Raw genomic sequence first — 19,603 nt, forward strand, 5'->3', positions numbered from 1 at the left:
GCTTGTATGAATCAGGATAGTTCCATTGACTTCAAAGGAACTATTGCTAAGTTACACCAGCTGAAGATAAGCCCCTTTATGTCTGCATTGTTCAGTTACACTACCCTTGGTACAATCCTGGCCCCATGTAAGTCAAAGGGGACATCTACACCGCAGCTGGGAACAAGCATCCCTGCCCGGTTAGACAGACTCGCCCTAGCAGGGCTCAAGCTAGCAGTGTGGGTACTGCGGTTCATACTGCAGCTCAGGCTCTGAAGCCCACCCAACTCCCAGGTCCTGTGCTTGGGTAGCTAGCCGGAGGCTCTGCCAGAGCTGCAACCTCCACACTGCTGTTTTTAGCATGCTAGCTTGAGCCAAGCTAGCATGAGTCTGTCTCCCCGAGCTGGGAGACGTCCTCCTCGCTGCAGTGTAGACATACCTCAAGGGTCTTTGGAAAAAGAGCATCTGTATCACTTTAGAGAAACAGCATCAAATAGAGCCTCTGACTTAGTTATAAGGTAGCCATAATTAACCAGCTATGATGCAATCTTACCTAGGGGGTAATCCCTACCTTCCGTGTGAAGTTTCTGCTGAGGTTGCTGCGTGGGAGGTTGGAGGTAGATCTTGACAAGGACAAACTTTTGTTCAAGCACATGTGCTATGAAATGGAGAGGCTGCATAATGGTGGAGATGTCACTTTCCATGACGTATTGAGGTATGGTGGGCTTTTTCTTTAAGTTTGTTGTAACACGTTTCTCTGCAGACTAAATGTTATACATAAGACTGAAAAATGAGTTGGGGATACAAGCTTGTGTCTAAAGAGGTACTCTCTGCTTAAATTTAAACCAAATATTAGAGTTTTCCCCTAAATTAATTTTTACCGTAGAAAATCTAAGTCCTAGAGAAATGTCTCCATGAGCTTTCTAAATTCCCACTTGAAACAATTGTTTTAAACTAACATTCCTTTGCTGTGTTTGTAAATCCAAACAGTGCAGTATTGCGCTAGCACAGGTGAAAATCTGACAGTAAAATTGACTATAAACAAAAGTGAAACTTAGTCTCCTCCAATAATCACGTTGTCCCAGATGAGAAAAAATGCAAAAAGGTAAACAGACAGCATAAACAGGGGAAAGAAACTGAATTTTCAAATGTAGATGCCTAAAGTTAAGCATCTGAATCCATATTTAGGCACCTAAATATAGGTGGCCTGATTTTCAGTTGTTCTGAGCACCAATAGATCCTCCCTTCATCTTTATTTAGCTAGCTATATAAATTTATTGTAGGTGCCTAAGTTTGACATTTTCGCACTGAGATTTTAAAAGTGTAACACTGTTAATAATAATGTAGGTAAGTACATTGGCTTTTTAAAAATACTATTTATTTGTGTGTTTCTTCTAGCATGCTGTCATACAGGTCTGTTGATATCAGGAAAAGCCTTCAGCTGGAAGAGCTGCTTGCCAGGGAACAACTGGAGTACACAATAGAAGAAGAAGTGGCCAAACAAACCATACGCATGTGGCTGAAGAAATGCTTAAAGCGTATCAGAGCAGTAAGTGAAGCGAAAACAGCAAGTCCTGGTGGAGTGCTTGCAGTGAACTGAACCAGTCAACGAAGCTAGAGTTTTCTCTCACTTTGCCTTGTTTACTCTGTAGCCATCGTTACAAACTATGTGAAAAAATATGTATCAGCGGAAAAATCAGGCTTGGTCTACACTTAAAAGTTAGGTTGACATAGGCCAGGGGTGTGAAAAAAAACCACACCCCTGACTGACATAGCTATGCCAATCGAATCCCTTGTGTAGATGCAACTATGTCAAAAAAAGAATGCTGCCGTCAATGTAGCTAATTTCCTCTAGAGAAGTGGTGGTCTGATACTAATGGAAAAACTCCTTCCATAGGTATATGCTGTGTCTACACTACAGGGTTATGCCAGCATAGCTATGCTGGTATAGTCTCCATAGTACAGACAATTACATCCACAGAATTAGTAAACTCCGCATATTTTGCAGGCAAAACCTGTTTTCCTGTCAACAAATCCCCTTTCCTTACACAGCAGGAAAACTGTGTGACCTACTCTGCAACAGACAAGGCCAAATGAATAATCCAAGGAATACATTATTTAGGGAAAGGTCTTTGTGGGCGCAACCTTGCTCTCATTGAAGTTAATAGCAAAATGCCCATTATCTTCAGTGGTGCAGGATTGTGCACTCTTCTAAACCTGTTAGAGGTTAAAGAGAGTGCTAGTTTCTGGCATTTATACTTCTGATATTTTCATTGCCACTGCCACTCCATCTTGGATAGCTATTCAGGCAGAAGATAATCCTGTTAGCCACCACCACCAACTCAAGGGTCTCCATCAAGATCCCAATGAGAATGGTACTACAATCCTCAAACAAGACCCAAATGTAATATATATTCTGAAGCCTAATTTGCATATACCATTACAATGACTGTGTGTGCAAATAAGTTGTTTACATGCACAAAAGGCGAGTTTGTATATTTCAACACACAAACATGTGTCTATGTGCATGTGTAAATTAGGTACATAAAGGCCTGGGTTCCTGTAATTGTGAAAATCAGGCCCAGAATGCTTAGAACATTTGGGCCGATCATAATCTTTCTTCTTCGAGTGATTGCTCCTATGCATTCCAGTTAGGTGTGTGCGTGCCGCGTGCACGGCTCGTCGGAAGATTTTTACCCTAGCAACACTTGGCGGGTCGGCTGGCGCCCCCTGGAGTGGCGCCGCTATAGAGCTGGATATATACCCCAGCCGACCCGTCCGCTCCTCAGTTCCTTCTTACCGCCCATGACAGTCGTTGGAACGGTGGAGTGCTCCTTTGACCTCCACAGCCCTAGCTTCTCTCTGATTTCTTCTTTGTAGTTATTGTATATAGTTCTTAAAAATAGTTAGATTAGTTCATTAGTTAGTTAGTTAGTTAGGGGAAATCGGAGGGCCTAGCCCTTCTTTTCCCGAACCGGTGCGGGCTCATGCCCAAGGCACCGGGATTTAAGCCCTGCTCGGCCTGTCAGCGGCCCATGCCGATTGGAGACCCTCACGACTCCTGCCTGCGGTGCTTAGGAGAGTCTCATCGTGCAGATAAGTGCCCTATTTGCAAGTCTTTTAAGCCGAGGACAAAGAAAGAGCGAGACTTTCATTTAAAGCAGCTCTTGATGGAGTCGGCACTTAGCCCTGCAGTGCCGACATTAGCCGCTCCACAGTCCTCTTCGGTACGGAGCGCCCCAGCGGTTCCTGGCTGGTCCGGTACCGAGACTATGAAAAAACAGCAACCGGCACCGACGTCCCAGCACCGTTCCCTCTCTCCTGCGAGGAAGCGTAAGCCAGCGCAGACGGCCTCCAAGGTATCTGCACCAGGACCGCTTGTCCAACCACCGGCTCCAACACAGCCGGCACCGACTCAGCCGGCGCCCACGCTATGCGCTGTACCGTCGACTCCGGCACCGCAAGAGCCGTTGAGTCCAGTACCGCCTTGCTCCCCGGTGCAAACCATGGTCGAGCTGCCTCTCCCGTCGACACCCAAAACTTTTTCGATGGCGAGAGAGCTGATAGCGCTCACCGAGCCACCGCGTATCCAGCCCCCGGCACCGCCGGTGCAGGCTATGAAGTCAGTGGGTAAGCCGGCTATCATGCGGCCTCCTTCCCCTGACAGACGAGAGAGACGGTACTCCAGGTCCCGGTCCCGATCCCAGAGACGTTCTCCTTCACGCCGTTCCAGATCTCGGCGCCGGTCGCAGTCCCGGTACCGCTCTCCATCGCGGTACCGGTCGCACTCCCAGAAACGATCCCGGTCCCACTCTCCTGACCGGCGGTATCGACGCAGATCCGGATCTCGGTACCGTTCCCGGTACCGTTCCCGGTACCGTTCATACTGCAGCCGCTCCCACCGCCGGGAATCGAGATCCCGGTCGACCTCCCGGCACCGGCACGGTTGATGGTCTCGATCTCGCTCCCGGCACCGTGACGACTGGTACCATTCCCTGGTACCGTCCAGGGACAGACCGGCAGCGTCGATGGCGCAGTCCCACAGTCTCTCCGCCCCACCGTGGCCTTCGCGTCAGCCGTCTGTCTCCTCTCAAGCGGACAGTGTAGCCGATCCACGCACCGACCCTCAAGGGCAGGACCAGGGTCCCCCCCAATGGGGCTTCTGGACCCCATGGGCCTATCATGAGGCTCAAGGGGTACCCCCCTCTCAGTGCCCCAGAACTTCTGACCACAGGGCGCCTGAGGCTACGGTCAGCCGACCTCCTCCCTCGTCATTGGTAGAGGAACCTCTGCCACCTGTAGTTGCGGAGCATCCCCCGGTCGCGGAGACCTCGCAGCACATTGACGAGCCCCCACCGGACACCCTAGTCCCGGGCCTGTCCTCGTCTTCCTCGCCGGATGAGGCGGTGGCAGGGCGTCGTCATCGGGCCCTCCCCCGATTGAGCTCCGAGCCCACCAGGACTTACTTCGACGGGTGGCCCAAAACATTAACCTGCCCGTTGAGGAGGTGGCAGAGGATGATGACCCTGTGGTCAGCATAATCGGGGCTGATGCGCCTCTTCGGGTGGCTTTGCCCTTTATTCGCACAATCCAGAGAAATGCAGATACTATTTGGCAGTCGCCGGCTTCCATCCCTCCCACTGCTCGGGGGGTGGAAAGGAAATACTCGGTCCCATCCAGAGGGTATGAGTATCTGTATACGCACCCGGTTCCAGACTCGCTGTTAGTGCAGTCCGTTAATGACCGTGAGTGCCATGGACAGCCAGCTCCAGCGCTGAAATCTAAAGAGGCGCGACGGATGGATCTTTTGGGACGGAAGGTCTATTCAGCCGGTGGCCTCCAACTGAGGATTGCCAACCAGCTGGCTCTCCTCAGTAGATACACCCATAACACCTTGGTGTCTCTGTCAAAGTTCACTGAGCTGGTGCCATCAGACTCCCGGCCTGAATTCACGGCCCTTATTGAGGAGGGTAAGAAAGCCTCCTGGTTGGCACTCCAAGCCTCTCTGGACTCTGCGGATTCAGGAGCCAGGACTTTGGCCTCTGGGGTGACCATGAGGAGAATTTCATGGCTTCAGGCCTCCACGTTGCCGCCTGAGGTCCAACATATGATCCAGGACTTACCGTTTGATACCCAGGGTCTATTTTCCGAAAAAACAGACTCAAGGCTGCAGACCCTCAAGGATGGTCGAGTCACTATCCGCTCCCTGGGCATGCACACGCCGGTTACCCAGCGGAGATCCTTCAGGCCACAGCCATACCACCCGTTCAACCAGCCCAGACCGCGCCCCGATAATAGGCGCAGGGGCAGAGTGAATCGGCGTAGACTGTCGGGCAACCGGGGAAATCAGCCCCAAGTGCCCTCCAAGCCCCCCCCCCACCCCCCCGGGGCCTAAACAAAACTTTTGATGGGACGCCCGAGGACGGCCCACCAGTTTCTTTACCGGATCCTTCCCCGTTGTTTTTCAACCGTCTTTCCCACTTCCTACCAGCGTGGTCCCAGATAACAACAGACAACTGGGTACTCCACACGGTGCAGTTTGGTTACCAACTCCAGTTTGTTTCGCCCCCTCCCTCCCACCCACCTTCCCCGTCCCTCTTCAGGGACCCCTCTCACGAGCAGTTCCTCTTACAAGAGGTCGAGACTCTGTTGAGTTTGGATGCCATCGAGGAGGTGCCGGAAGGCATGCGGGGCAGGGGATTTTATTCCCGATATTTCCTAATCCCCAAGGCGAAGGGAGGTCTGCGACCAATCCTCGACCTCCGAGAGCTCAACAAATTTCTGGTCAAGCTCAAGTTCCGCATGGTAACCCTGGGGACCATTATTCCCTCCCTGGATCCAGGGGACTGGTTTGCCGCCCTCGACATGAAGGACGCATATTTCCATATCGGATTTACCCCCCTCATCGGCGCTACCTGTGCTTCGTCGTCAACAGCATGCACTACCAGTTTACGGTGATCCCCTTCGGCCTCTCCACGGCTCCGAGGGTCTTCACCAAGTGCATGGCAGTGGTTGCCGCGGCCCTTCGCCGTCATCGCATACATGTTTACCCGTATCTTGACAACTGGCTGGTCCGCGGATCATCCCGCCAACTTGTAACGAGTCAAATGGCCGAGATCCTAGGCCTGTTTCAATGGCTAGGCCTTCTGATCAACGCTGAGAAGTCTACCTTAGCTCCAACACAAAGGGTGGAGTTCATCGGTGCGGTCCTGGATTCCAATTTAGCCAGGGCCTGCCTCCCTCGACCTCGGCACCAGACTATGGCTTCCCTCGTCCAAGACCTACAGTCCTTTCCGACAACAACGGTGCGGTCCTGCCTCCGCCTCCTGGGCCACATGGCAGCATGCACATTCGTGACCATGTACGCGAGCCTGTGTCTTCGCACTTTTCAAACTTGGCTTGCGTCGGTGTACCACCCGCACCGCGACTCCATAGTGGTCACAGTCCCGAGATGAACCTTCGAACCGCTCAACTGGTGGCTGAACCCAGAGGTAGTGTGTGCCGGAGTTCCATTCCGCCCACCCCACCCCTCCGTCACCCTGACCACGGATGCCTCAGCATTGGGGTGGGGTGCGCACCTCGACAACCTGCACACCCAGGGTCTCTGGTCGCCCCAAGAGCTCTCCCTACATATCAATGTCAGGGAGCTGCGGGCGATTCGCTTGGCGTGTCAAACCTTCCACGCCCATCTCCAAGGGCGCTGCATGGCCGTTTTCACGGACAAAACGACGGCGATGTTTTACGTCAACAGACAGGACGGGGCTCGTTCCTCCCTGCTTTGCACGGAAGCGATGCACCTTTGGGACTTCTGCATAACCCACTCTATTCACCTGGTAGCTTCATTTCTTCCAGGAGTGCAGAACACGCTGGCCGACCATCTCAGCAGGTCATTCCTCTCCCACGAGTGGTCTATTCGCCCAGATGTTATCCACACAGTTTTCCAGAGGTGGGGTTTTCCCCAAATAGACCTGTTTGCCTCCAAGGAGAACAGGAAATGCCACCAGTTCTGCTCTTACCAGGGTCGCTCCCAGGGCTCCCTATCGGACGCATTCCTCCGCTCCTGGACGGGTCACCTGCTGTATGCCTTCCCTCCGTTTCCCCTCATACACCGGGTGCTACTCAAGCTCCGGAGGGACAGGGCCCGCCTCATACTCGTTGCTCCGGCCTGGCCGAGACAGCACTGGTACACCCTGCTGCTCGAACTCTCCGTACGGGATCCCATTCCCCTCCCCTTATGGCCGGACCTGATAACGCAGGACTTGGCAGGCTTCGCCACCCGGACCTGCAGTCCCTCCACCTTATAGCTTGGTTCCTACGTGGCTGACCCGAGCGGAGCGTGACTGTTCTGCTGCGGTGCAGCAAGTCCTGATGGAAAGCAGGAAGCCTTCCACTCGGTCGACCTATCTCGCGAAATGGAAGCGTTTCGCACTCTGGTGCGATCAGAAGGGTCTCAATCCTTTCGTGGTCCCTATTCCTACGATCCTGGACTACCTCTGGTCTCTCAAGGAGCAAGGTCTCACGGTCTCCTCCTTGAAGGTGCACCTGGCGGCCATTTCCGCCTTTCGATCTGGCGTAGGAGAACGGTCCATCTTTTCTAATCAGATGGTTTCCCGCTTCCTTAAGGGACTAGATCGCTTGTACCTGCCGATACGGCGTCCTACACCTTCCTGGGATTTGAACTTAGTTTTAGCCAAGCTTATGGGAGCCCCCTTTGAGCCCTTGGCCACGTGTTCCCTTCTCTATTTGTCATGGAAAACGGCCTTTCTCATCGCTATAACTTCAGCAAGACGAGTTTCCGAGCTTCACGCACTAACAGCTGGTCCACCGTATACCATCTTCCATGGAGACAAGGTGCAGCTTCGGCCACACCCGGCCTTCCTCCCTAAGTTGGTGTCGGCCTTCCATGTGAACCAGGACATTTTCCTCCCAGTTTTTTTCCCGAACCCGCACGCCTCACGTGAACAACAGCTTCACAGCCTCGACGTCCGCAGGGCCCTCGCGTTTTACATAGAGCGAACGAAACCCTTCCGGCGTTCGCCCCAGCTATTCGTAGCGGTTGCCGATCGCATGAAGGGCAAGCCGGTCTCCTCTCAGAGGATCTCCTCCTGGGTGACATCATGTATCCGGACATGCTACGAGCTTGCTCGTCTGCCAGCTAGCCGTCTCACCGCTCACTCTACGAGAGCGCAAGCCTCTTCTGCCGCCTTCCTGGCCCATGTCCCCATCCAGGACATCTGTCGGGTGGCTACCTGGTCTTCTGTCCACACCTTTGCTTCCCACTATGCGTTGGTGCAACAATCTAGAGACGATGCAGCCTTCGGCGCAGCAGTCTTACACTCTGCCACGTCTCACTCCGACCCCACCGCCTAGGTAAGGCTTGGGAATCACCTAACTGGAATGCATAGGAGCAATCACTCGAAGAAGAAAAGACGGTTACTCACCGTTGTAACTGTTGTTCTTCAAGATGTGTTGCTCCTATCCATTCCAGACCCGCCCTCCTTCCCCACTGTCGGAGTAGCCGGCAAGAAGGAACTGAGGAGCGGACGGGTCGGCTGGGGTATATATCCAGCGCTATAGTGGCGCCACTCCAGGGGGCGCCAGCCGACCCGCCGAGTGTTGCTAGGGTAAAAAACTTCCGACGAGCCGTGCACGCGGCGCGCACACACCTAACTGGAATGGATAGGAGCAACACATCTCGAAGAACAACAGTTACAACGGTGAGTAACCGTCTTTTCCACTGAGTTATTCCCATTTTTGCTGGCAAAAAAAATGGACCTGGGCCAGAATTATAGTAGGAAATTTCCCCATGAAAATCTGTATTTTTGCCATGAAAAGTTTGTGATTTGAGTACATCAGGGAATTGTAGGCTCTGCCTCTTGCTGCTGTGTAAGTTTGTATAACCAAAACCTGATAGTTTGAATACAGCTTTCATTTTATCTCAAACAACACATTTCCAGGGATATTCAGATAAATGGTTCCTTTTCAGACTAATTTTTCTATTTTTGTCCCAGCTCTAATATTAGCTGTTGTTAATGTAATCTTCTCTCAGTTTTGATTTTGTTCAACCCAATTGCTCAATTCATTATGATATTGAATTACAATATATAAAAGTAAATATACTTTTCATTTCACTTTAACAATATGAATCAGGCCATTACCTGTTACATGAACCTTTTATTAACTTGAGTAGAATTGCAAAAGATTTTTTTAATATAAGCTTTTTATATATTTTCAAATTCGCTTGTTAATTATTAAGCAAGTAGCATGTTAAAACTATACAGCACAATGAAACCTTCTCTAAGGACCATTTATTTTAATTTAAAACTAAATTAGATTGTAAGATTTTAGTGACAGAGGCCACATTTCTATTTGTACTATAAAGAACCCAGCAGATTTTTGGCGCTGTTACAATAATTTCAAACAAAAAATCCACACTGTAAAATATTCCTAAGGCAGGGGTGGCCAACCTGAGCCTGAGAAGGAGCCAGAATTTACCAATGTACATTGCCAAAGAGCCACAGTAATACATCAGCAGCCCCCCATCAGCTCCCACTCCCCACTCCCAGTGCCACCCACCCATCAGCAGCCCCGCCGATCAGCACCTCCCCTCCCCCACCGCACCTCCCAATCAGCTGTTGTGTGGCATGCAGGAGGCTCTGGGGGGGAGGAGAAGGGGAGGAGCGAGGGCAGGGCAGATTTAGGGGATGGGGTGCGAAGGGATGGACTGGGGGCAGGGCCTGTGGCAGAGCCAGGGGTTGAGCAGTGAGCAACCCCCGGCACATTGGAAAGTTGGCACCTGTAGCTCCAGCTCTGGAGTCAGTGCCTATACAAGGAGCTGCATATTAACTTCTGAAGAGCTGTGTGTGGCTCTGGAGCCACAGGTTGGCCATCCCAGTCCTAAGGCTTCCATGATCATTTTATTCAACCTTATTTGGGGCCAGAGCCAAAGCCCATTGAAACCAGTGGGAATCTTTCCATTGCCTTCAACAGGCTTCTGATCAACCCCATAAAGATCATTTTTACTAAGTCACGTTTTTGTTTTTGCTGGCTCTTTGGGTGGTCTCTTGTGGCATAGATATATTTTAAGGCCAGAAGACACCATTCTGATCTATTAGTCTGACTTCCTGCATGACACAGAACATAGATTTCACCCAGTAATTCCTACATCTCAAGCCCATAGATTTCAGAGACAGATTTCTTTATATTTAAATAGTGAAGCTAGGGGATCCATGTAGATTTATAGAAAAGACTGAACAATTTGGAATCCATACCAGCCACTCAAGATTGTTTGAAGTATTCAGTATTTAGAGGGATTTTTAAAAAAATAAAAAGAATCAAGGAACAAAAGTCTTTGCAAGGGAAGTTTCTTTTTTTCCTTTTAGTCACATAAATATTATATTTTGATAGAAACAGCAGCAGTCATGTAGCATTATCCATAGTCTACGAGAGAGTCAACAGCAGGAGTTGAGCCGATTTCTGAATCCGCCCAGCATTGAGACAACACAGCCAAGTGAAGATATGAATACTAATAATCAAGATAATGCACAGCCAGAGGTACGGGCTATGCAAATTACTGTTGTTTAAACTAATCAATAATTATACTTGAGTTTGTCACAACAAAATTCTTTTTAATATTTTTAACATCATTTTTGCTGGAAAAAAATTAAACCAACGTATTTTTAAAATGTTGACATTCCGTTATAAAGGCAGCATGGTCTAAGGGGCACTGGACAGGGAATCAGGAGACCTGGATTCTATATCCAGGGAGGTATGCAACATGGGAGAGAGGGCTCCCCCATGGGATCCTGGGAAAGCTTTCCTGACCCCACGAGCCCTTCTGTGGAATTTTATCATAAGCTCCAGCCCAATTATTTTTTCTGTTCATTTTTAGACTTTTGGAGAGATGGGGGGACAGTAAGGAACCAGAAAACAGACTTCAGGGAAAAAATAAAAGTGTAAAGTCAGCACGTTTCTTTAATAGGCTGGGAAATAGTGACCTTTCAAAGTGTTTGTTACAATGGTATGGCCATGCTGTAAGTAGCCATAATTAAGGTCACTGAATTTTGGTTTTGCTCCATTCAGACCAGTAGCCAGCAGCAGCTCCTTAGTCCAACGCTTTCTGACAGGGGCGGGTATCGGCAGGACTCTACAGATGGTGGGAAGCCTCAACGGAAATTCGGACAATGGCGTTTACCTTCAGGTAAGTGAAGACCATTAAATAAAATATATAAATACCAAAGCACCCCTTGGAATGCAGCTCTGTAAGAGGCTGTTTTAAAAGGGTCAGACTGTCTACACACAGGCCCTAGCTGGAGAAAATGCAGAGAGGAGGGAAAGCTGGTCTGTGGTCCTTCCTTCTCTTTGCCCTGCCCCACCCGCTTTGGAGTGGTTTGCTCCCTGAGCCTTCTAAGAGGAAACTGTCCCTTCATGCCCCTCAAGTCTTTAAAAATATGAAATTATGAAGACGTGATCAGTCACCACCCTGACCACTTGATTGGCATGCTGGGGCTGTGTCTTCCCGTCCAGCATCTAGCACATTTTGGGTGCTATTGAAAATGTAATAACAATGGCTTAATTAAACATTTCATTGTAACTGTAGCACCTTGTGATGCTGTCTTCCACCTCTGTACTAACCATATCCTGGATTGATAAACTACTTGGCCTTCTGTCTAGGTGCTTAATCAGCCCCGGATAGGTTTATTTACTCATAAACAGGAAGCACCCTTAAGTTGTCATCACAATAACTACATCACAATAGAAAATAAGAGCCAGGTAGTGTCTTTTAAGTCGATGCTCATGTTGGGCAGGTGGGGGGATTGAGTAGGAGGCGCTGAAAGAAGCACACGCTACCACCGTACCTCTTCTCTTTTTAAAAGGACACAATCCCCATGCCAGGGCAGCTCTGTTGACCACCACAAGGGGACAGGGCCCCAGGCCTATGCACATGCATGGTACTGGGATCATTTTATGTAAAGGAGGCACATTAGCCTTCTTCCTCCAGGCCTCTGTTTAAGATGCACCTCAGTCAGTTTAACCCTAGCATATACTGGTTGAATTTAGATCAGTAATTTAATGGCACGAGCTAAACTAATTCAAGGAAGTGTTAAACCAGTGTAAGGGCTCAATCCTGCAAAGTGCTGAGCACACTGGCTCCAGTCCACCAATGCTCTTAAGCACGTGTTTACCTTGAAGATTATGAGTAGTCCATTGAAATCAATGGGATCATTGACCTACATTAAGTCAAGGCCGGGTTTTGATGGATCAGGCCAAGTGTTCAGCACCTTGCAAGATCAAACCCACAGTGCATCTACATTAGGGGTTTGCACCAGTTTAACTAGATCCATTTTAATTCAGTCTGTTTAATCTGGTGCCATATCTCTCGTATAGAAAAGCTCTACAACAAAATAGTTCAATAATCATGTGCTCTCTAATAAGTAGTTTTCCATTTAACTTCCTAGCCCCCAAACCAATAAGCCATTCAGTGTCTTCAGTCAATCTGCGGTTTGGTGGTCGCACAACTATGAAATCTGTTGTATGCAAGATGAATCCTATGTCAGATGCTGCTTCTTGTGGATCAGAAGTGAAGAAATGGTGGACAAGACAACTAACTGTGGAAAGTGATGAGAGTGGGGAGGATCTTCTTGACATCTGACCAAGAAAAGAGCCTAACTTAAGTCATATTGCAACAACAGCCATTTCAAATAAAAACAATTTTCTTGGGTTTTGAATTGAATGAGATATAATTGATGTATCATTTATTTAAAACTAATGCCATAGGATTTTTCAACTGCTTTATCTTTTTGCCATATAAAACATAATACAGACCTGTATGTTAGATTTCAGCTCTATTGTGAAGATTATTGTATGTTAAGAAGACTCTATATTATGACAGTATTGATGACGCCACAGAGTCTCTATTGTCTTTAGCATAGATGGAGCATTGAAAGATTTCATACATTCTGAAGCTGTAACAAAAATTTGTATTCAGGTATACACTTCTGCATTTCTTCATCCTGTACCATACCTGAAAATGGCCAGCACATTACTGTACAGCATTTCTTTTCTTTTTATTTTCCCTCAGTTCTATTCTAGTAATATTTCTCTAGAAAGATTTTATTATTCATGAATGACCTAAAGAGGTCAGCACTGAGTTCATGGTAAGGGACAGTATTTTTACAAAGTACAGATTCTGAATTTCAAGTCTAGTCTTTTTCTTGTAATTTTCTTAAATATGCAAATACAATATAGCTGATTTTAAAATCAGAAAATGATGGATTGGCTTTTAAAAATTGGAATTTTTTCTTCTGGTTAATTATGTATAGAGTTTGATTTTCATAAGAAATCAGCCAAAAAATTACATGGGTTAAGAATTTGCAAAAGCATCTACACATGGTATGTTTCATTAGTGACCTGGAAAACAAAAATAAATCCTATGTAAAGTGGGAACTTGGATGGATTGCTAAAGAGGAGTACAAAAGAATTGCAAAACCAGAAAGCCTAAGGCACAAAACTAGTTACACCTAGTAAGAGACATAAGCAGCAATAAGAAGAGGTTCTTTAAATACCTTAGGACCATGAGAAAAACATAGGAAAGCGTAGGTCCTCTACCCAGTGGGGAAGGAGAGCTGATGATATCCAAGAAGCTGAGATGTTTAATGCCTATTATGCTTCAGTCTTCACTAAAAAGAGTAATGGTGACCAGATACTTGATACAATTAATATTCTAACAAGGTGGAAGGAACACAAGGCACAATAGGAAAAGTCCAGGTTAAAGAATATTTAGATTAGTTAGGATGAATTTCATTTGGCCCTGCCAACTTGAATATATCTAAGGTACTTAAGAAACTAGCCGAAGCAATCTCGGAACCATTAGCAATTATCTTTGAGAACTCATGGAGGCCCCAGAGGACTGAAGAAGACCAAATATAGTACCTGACTTTAAAAAGGGAAACAAAGAGGACATGGGGCTTTATAGACTGGTCATCCTAACGTTGATATCTGGAAAGATATCGGAACAATTTATTAAACAATCAATTTGTAAGTGCCTCAAGGATAATAGGAATACTAAGGAATAGCCAGCATGGATTTGTTAAGAACAAATTATGCCAAACCAAGATAACTTCCTTCTTTGACAGGGTTACTGGCCTAGTGGATAGAGGGGAAGCAGTAGACATGTTATATAAAATAGCAAGTTGGGTCGTCTTTACAACTCTGAGGCTGTTAAAATACAGTTCAGTTTTACCAATCTAGATAGGAGTGAACCAAGTTTTAAGCAAGTCATTATTCATGCTCCAGTCTGACAAACCCAGGGCTGTATCATGATTCCATAACATGGTTAAAAAGTGGTTTGGTCCCTTTTAGTCTGGGAAATCATGTTTTAACATGTGATGGTGGTTTTGCGTAGCACCAAGAATGCTTACCACTTGAGAGATAAGCAAAAGAGAATCAGTCGGTTTCCCTGAGAGTTTTCAATATAGGTTGATGCTATACAAATGCAGGGATGGGAAAGAGAAGTGACCAAAAGCAGCGTGAATGATCAGTGAAGCATGGCACATATCTTGTAGGTTCCACACTATACAGTTGTTTAAATATATGGGCTGGGGATTGTGTTCCCTTTCCTCAGATACACACTGGCAGTTGCAGGCTTTGTAGCTGGGCCCCAAACACAATTGTTTTTGTAGTATAGCGGAGACCTTTTCCACTACCATTGTTTCCTATGGAAATGATAGGTTGCTTTAACATGGCCTGACGTGAGATCTTGTGAGACGCTCACAGTTAATGTATGGTTCCACATGTCATATTTTCTTTCAAAAACTGGCAATTGTCAGTGTTCTATAGTGTTTTCTGGCCAAAACAGTAATGTAGAATGATCAGAAGACAGTATTGTTTTCACTGATGCCTTCACCAGTGATGCAAACTCAGTTTTGACCACAAAATACAGTTTTCATGGCGTCTATCAACATTTCTCTGTGTGCTGTTGAACAGATATTTTTTGAACGTAATAGTCTCAAAGAATCATAATGTACACATTTGTGCTTGGTGTAGTCATTATGTTCTGTGGTAAATTTAAGTTTAAAACTAGTCAAAAACTTACATGCATCGTAGATTTAAAGTAACCAAATATGTGCATTCTGTTGTTTATTAAGTAGACTATGACTAAACGTTTAAGAAAATTACAAAGTATCTTTGAAAAGGCCAGTATTTTGTGTTCTGTTTTGTGTCAATTTGAAGTTCAGCTTTTGTATATAAGACAATCTGATAAATATTGGATTTATAAAAGATATAATCTTGATTTTCAATAATGTATTGAACTGCAGAAACTTTCTGAATCATTGTTACTGCGAGTCGTCTTTTTTAAAAAAAAATCTGGCAAACATTTTGTCCTTGCCTACAGTACTCTGTTAATAAAAGTGAGTTGCATTAAGCCAGATCCATCCCCCAAACTTTAATTATAACTGCATTTGATGTGCTTACATCATATATTACTTGGCTGCATAGTAGCATGTAATTTTATTTAAAATGCATGCAGAATAGCAGTGGTAGCATTTAAGTCCTAACAATTGTCATATCAGATCAGAGCAGTGGTCCATCCAGTCCAGTATTCTAGATGTTTCTGATGAAGGGCCAAGAAATCCTAAATGGATAATTATATCAATATTATTTCATTACTGGAGGAGCCAAGGCCTCCCCACTTACCTTGAAACAAATATTTTTAAGCGTATCCAAGGAAAACAAGCAGATTAAGAGTTAGCCACAATGGAAAAGCCAGAATCCAGTTGTCTGTACCCTAGTTGGGCTACATGGGATAGATCACTTGATGATTACCTGTTCTGTTCATGCCCTCTGGGGCACCTGGCATTGGCCACTGTTGGCAGAGAGGATACTGGGCTAGATGGACCTTTGGTCTGACCCAGCATGGCTGTTCTTATGTAGTTTTGCTGTTACAGATGTAAGCAATCAGATACAATTACAGAGATGTGGAAATGTATATATGTCAATCGTAACACTCAGGGATGTCAGAAACCAGGTGAAAAACCTCCTTATATAACTAAAGAATAGGAGAGAGCCATCACATTCAATAGTGGAGAACCTAGCACGGGAAAGAGGTTAAGAGGCGACAAGTTGAAAAATCACCTCAAGTGCAGTGACAACTTGCCTGAACAATACTGTTCAGCCAGGGAAAGAAAAGCCCGCCAGGGAGACAGAGTGTACCAGTTCACCGATGGAAATGTAAGTGTCCTAGAGAAGAGAGAAGTTGAAAAAAACACACACCTAAAAGTTTAAAAATAAAAAAGGAGCACTCCCACAAGGCCAGAAACATCTGTTGCACACAATGTCCTTGGTATATGAAACCAAACCCAGAGTTATCTCGTGAAAAGGAAAAAATAAAATATTTTGGATTCCCCATAAGTCCCAGCCCTACTCCCCATGATGTCAGTGGCAAAAATCCCTGTGACTTCAACAGAGCAATACTGAGCTTTCACAGAAATAAAAAGGAAGCTATTATAAAATCTGAGCACCAGCCTTAAATGAGCTCAATATTATTTTATTGGTTCACTATTATTTTATCATGTCAGATTTCAGACAGTTAAATTTGCAACCAAAAATGGATAGCATTTCTGATAAGGAGATACCACTTCTTAATACTGATCTAAAAATTTAAATAAGATGTTTGTCTATCAGACTTAAAAATTATCATTTCTTTAGTCAGTGAGGACCAGGTGGGCTTTCTCATTGGTAGATTCTCCAAAAAAAATATTATCACCTCTGAACTTCTGAAAGGGCCTGAAATTGATGTTATATTAGCTAATGGCTACCTATGAAGATCAATATTGTAGCTTCTGAGCAGTCAGAGGAGAGTTGTACTCCCAAGTGGGGTGTTTTTTTTGTAGGAGAAAAATTCTGAGGGGACAGTATCAGGATGAGATTTCCTGCTCTATTTTTTATTTGCAATAATCCACATTGCTCCTGTCATTGCTTCAGAAAAGGATGGCTATTAACCACAAAAGCAGCAGCAATGCTTTGCTTTGTGTAATAATACTTTTGGAACCCCAGCAACATAGATCTGTGTTTAAAGTGCAATCCAGACTGCACTTTATTAACTCCTCTTAAATCTTCCTCAAACCACAATCACCTGGAACCCAAGCAGGTGGTATGGGTATCTCAACCTCCCTGAGCTCAGCGTCAGCAGGCCAAATCTATCCCTGCTGTAATTCCATTGAAGTCAATTTATTTACAGGAGGGATTAATTTGCCCCAAAATGTAAGTTGTTGATGGACAAGTTGGTTGTCCTGACTTGTTCAATTGCTCTGCAACACAAAGGAAGCTCACTAGAATTCAATTAACCTTCCTCTTAATCTCAAGGATTGTAGTGTGGGAATCCATTAGCAATTTTTGCTCATTGTTCTCACTGAAGTACCTTCAAGCACCAGAGTTATTAACCCCTCAGTGAGTTAAGTGTATATGCAGCACATTTAACCCCTCTCTGCAGGTTCCCATCTCAGCTATTTATTTCACTAGCATTATAGGGTTCATACTTTTACCTGACTTGCACATGTGCATTGGGGGATTTGGGCAACTAATTTGGGCACACACAAAAGTGTCCCTTACAAAAGGGCAGCTTGTTGTGAATGAAAGAAAAGCTTAAGTAGGGGGTTAAAAGGAATAAAATGTTTAGCTGCCTGACGTTTCCTCCTCACATTTGAAGAGCCTTTTCTTCTTTTGTTGCTGCCACAAAACTGGAGTTTTTCAATAGACATTTTGTGTCTCAGCAAAATTTTTGCCGAAGTTGGACACAAAAACGTTTGTACTACATGCATATCAGTAAGAATCTGGGGAAGGCTTTGACAGGGCTTTCTGAATTAGCATAGGGTAGACTCAAGGAACTCAATCTCTTTAGTTTAACAAAGCAAAGGTTAAGGGGTGAGTTGATTAGAGTCTGCAAGTACCTACATTGGGAACAAATAGTCAATAATGGGCTCTGCAATCTAACAGAGAACGGTGTTTCTACCTAACATGCTCCAGTGGATGGAAGTCAGGGCCGGCTCCAGGCACCAGCATTCTAAGCTGGTGCTTGCGGCAGCAATCTGTAAGGGGCGGCAGTCCCTGTTGTTTTGCCCCCAAGCAGCACGCCCTTGGGGGCAGTCAGTGTGCCCTTAGGGTGGCAGGCACGTTTCCACGGCGGTGGCAGCAATTCAGCAGCAGCAGCTTCTATGTTTAGCTGTCCGCGGCGGTTTCAGCTAAACATAGAAGCTGCTACCGAATTGCCGCCGTCGCGGAAACGCGCCTGCCGCCCTAAGGGCACATGGACTGCCCGCGGTGGCAATTCGGTACGCTGCTTGGGGCGGCGAAAACTGTAGAGCCGGCCCTGATGGAAGTTGACGTTAGCCAAATTCAGACTGGAAATGAGGCGTACGTTTTCAAAAGTGAGAGTGATTAACCGTTGGAACAATTTACCAAAGGACTTCCGGTGGAGTCTCCATCACTGACAATTTTTAAATCAAGACTGGATGTTTGTCTAAAAGATATTCTTTACTGATTGTTTTGGGGAAGTTCTATAGTCTGTGATATACAAGTTGTCAGACTAGATGATCACACTGGGCCTTTCTAACCTTGGAAACTATGAATTTCAAACTGGAGTAGTCACATGATGGAAGACTTGGATGGTGTTGCTGGTTCTCTGAGTGGCTAAGACTATGCCATGGGTTTAGGAGGACCAGATAAGTTTTTGTTGTTTTTTTTACTTGCTGTCACTGATGGAGAGGCTGGATTTAGTAGTTCTAGCCATTATGCCAGCCTGTTTTTTTTAAAGCCTCAAAACGCCAACTTGCCTGTCAGACAGCAGCCTGATACATTTAACATTCTCAATATTCACCCAGTTAGTGGGCTATGTGTCACTATAATTGTTTAATTTTAATTTTCACATATTGGATCTGACGGCAGTTTTACAAGGGAAATCAGTCTTATTTTCCATCTGGGTATTCCTCTAGGAGCCCTACACTCTCCTTAGATCAGTAATGTTACTTTCTGGGCTTCTCCTACTTCTTACTGATTGAGAACTCTACAAATAGTACAGTTTAAAGACTTCCAAGCCTCATGTTGTTATTATGGATTTCATGTTACTGTTTTTGGCATAAGAAAAATGTCACTTTTCTGAGAGGAGAGGGGGAAATATTGTATGGCTCATTTCATTGCTTATCAACACATTAAAATTATACAACAACATTTTGCTGTACTTGCTTCAGTTGCTTTGATCCAAATTTCGTTTGTGGACGTTTGTGGCAGTCTTCTTTTTCTAAACACTTGAGATGTTTTAAAAACTAAACAGATCATTTAAAAAAAAAACCAAAAGCCATTTTGGGGTTTATTTTTTTTTCCTTCTCAGCTGTCTGCCAACTCTTAGCCCTGGTCTACCTACCTAGACCCCAGTGTAGACAGTGCTATGTTACTGGGAGGGCTTCTCATGTTGACTTAGCGACTGCCTTTTGGAGAGGTGGAGTACCTAGCCAACAGGAGAAGGTCTCCCATCAGCATAGCTAGCATCTTCACTAAGGGCTTGTCTACACGACAGAATTATGTTGACCTAAGTTACGTTGGCATAGAACCGCCACAGTAATTAAATCCC

At 45.8% G+C, this 19,603-nt stretch overlaps 1 protein-coding gene across 1 annotated transcript in view; it reads left to right on the forward strand.

The window, feature by feature from the left end:
* The window catches only part of NALCN (sodium leak channel, non-selective), a 390,104-nt gene extending 371,951 nt beyond the window's left edge, over window positions 1-18,153 (forward strand). Inside the window, exons 41-45 of the mRNA XM_045008683.1 lie at window positions 537-694; window positions 1,378-1,528; window positions 10,387-10,533; window positions 11,062-11,179; window positions 12,438-18,153. Coding sequence (XP_044864618.1) covers window positions 537-694; window positions 1,378-1,528; window positions 10,387-10,533; window positions 11,062-11,179; window positions 12,438-12,631 — 768 coding nt within the window. The 3' untranslated portion in view covers window positions 12,632-18,153. The remainder of the gene's footprint in view (window positions 1-536; window positions 695-1,377; window positions 1,529-10,386; window positions 10,534-11,061; window positions 11,180-12,437) is intronic.
* The last annotated feature ends 1,450 nt before the right edge of the window (window positions 18,154-19,603 follow it).

Source organism: Mauremys mutica, chromosome 1 (genome assembly GCF_020497125.1).
Source record: "Mauremys mutica isolate MM-2020 ecotype Southern chromosome 1, ASM2049712v1, whole genome shotgun sequence".
Lineage (NCBI taxonomy): Eukaryota > Metazoa > Chordata > Testudines > Geoemydidae > Mauremys > Mauremys mutica.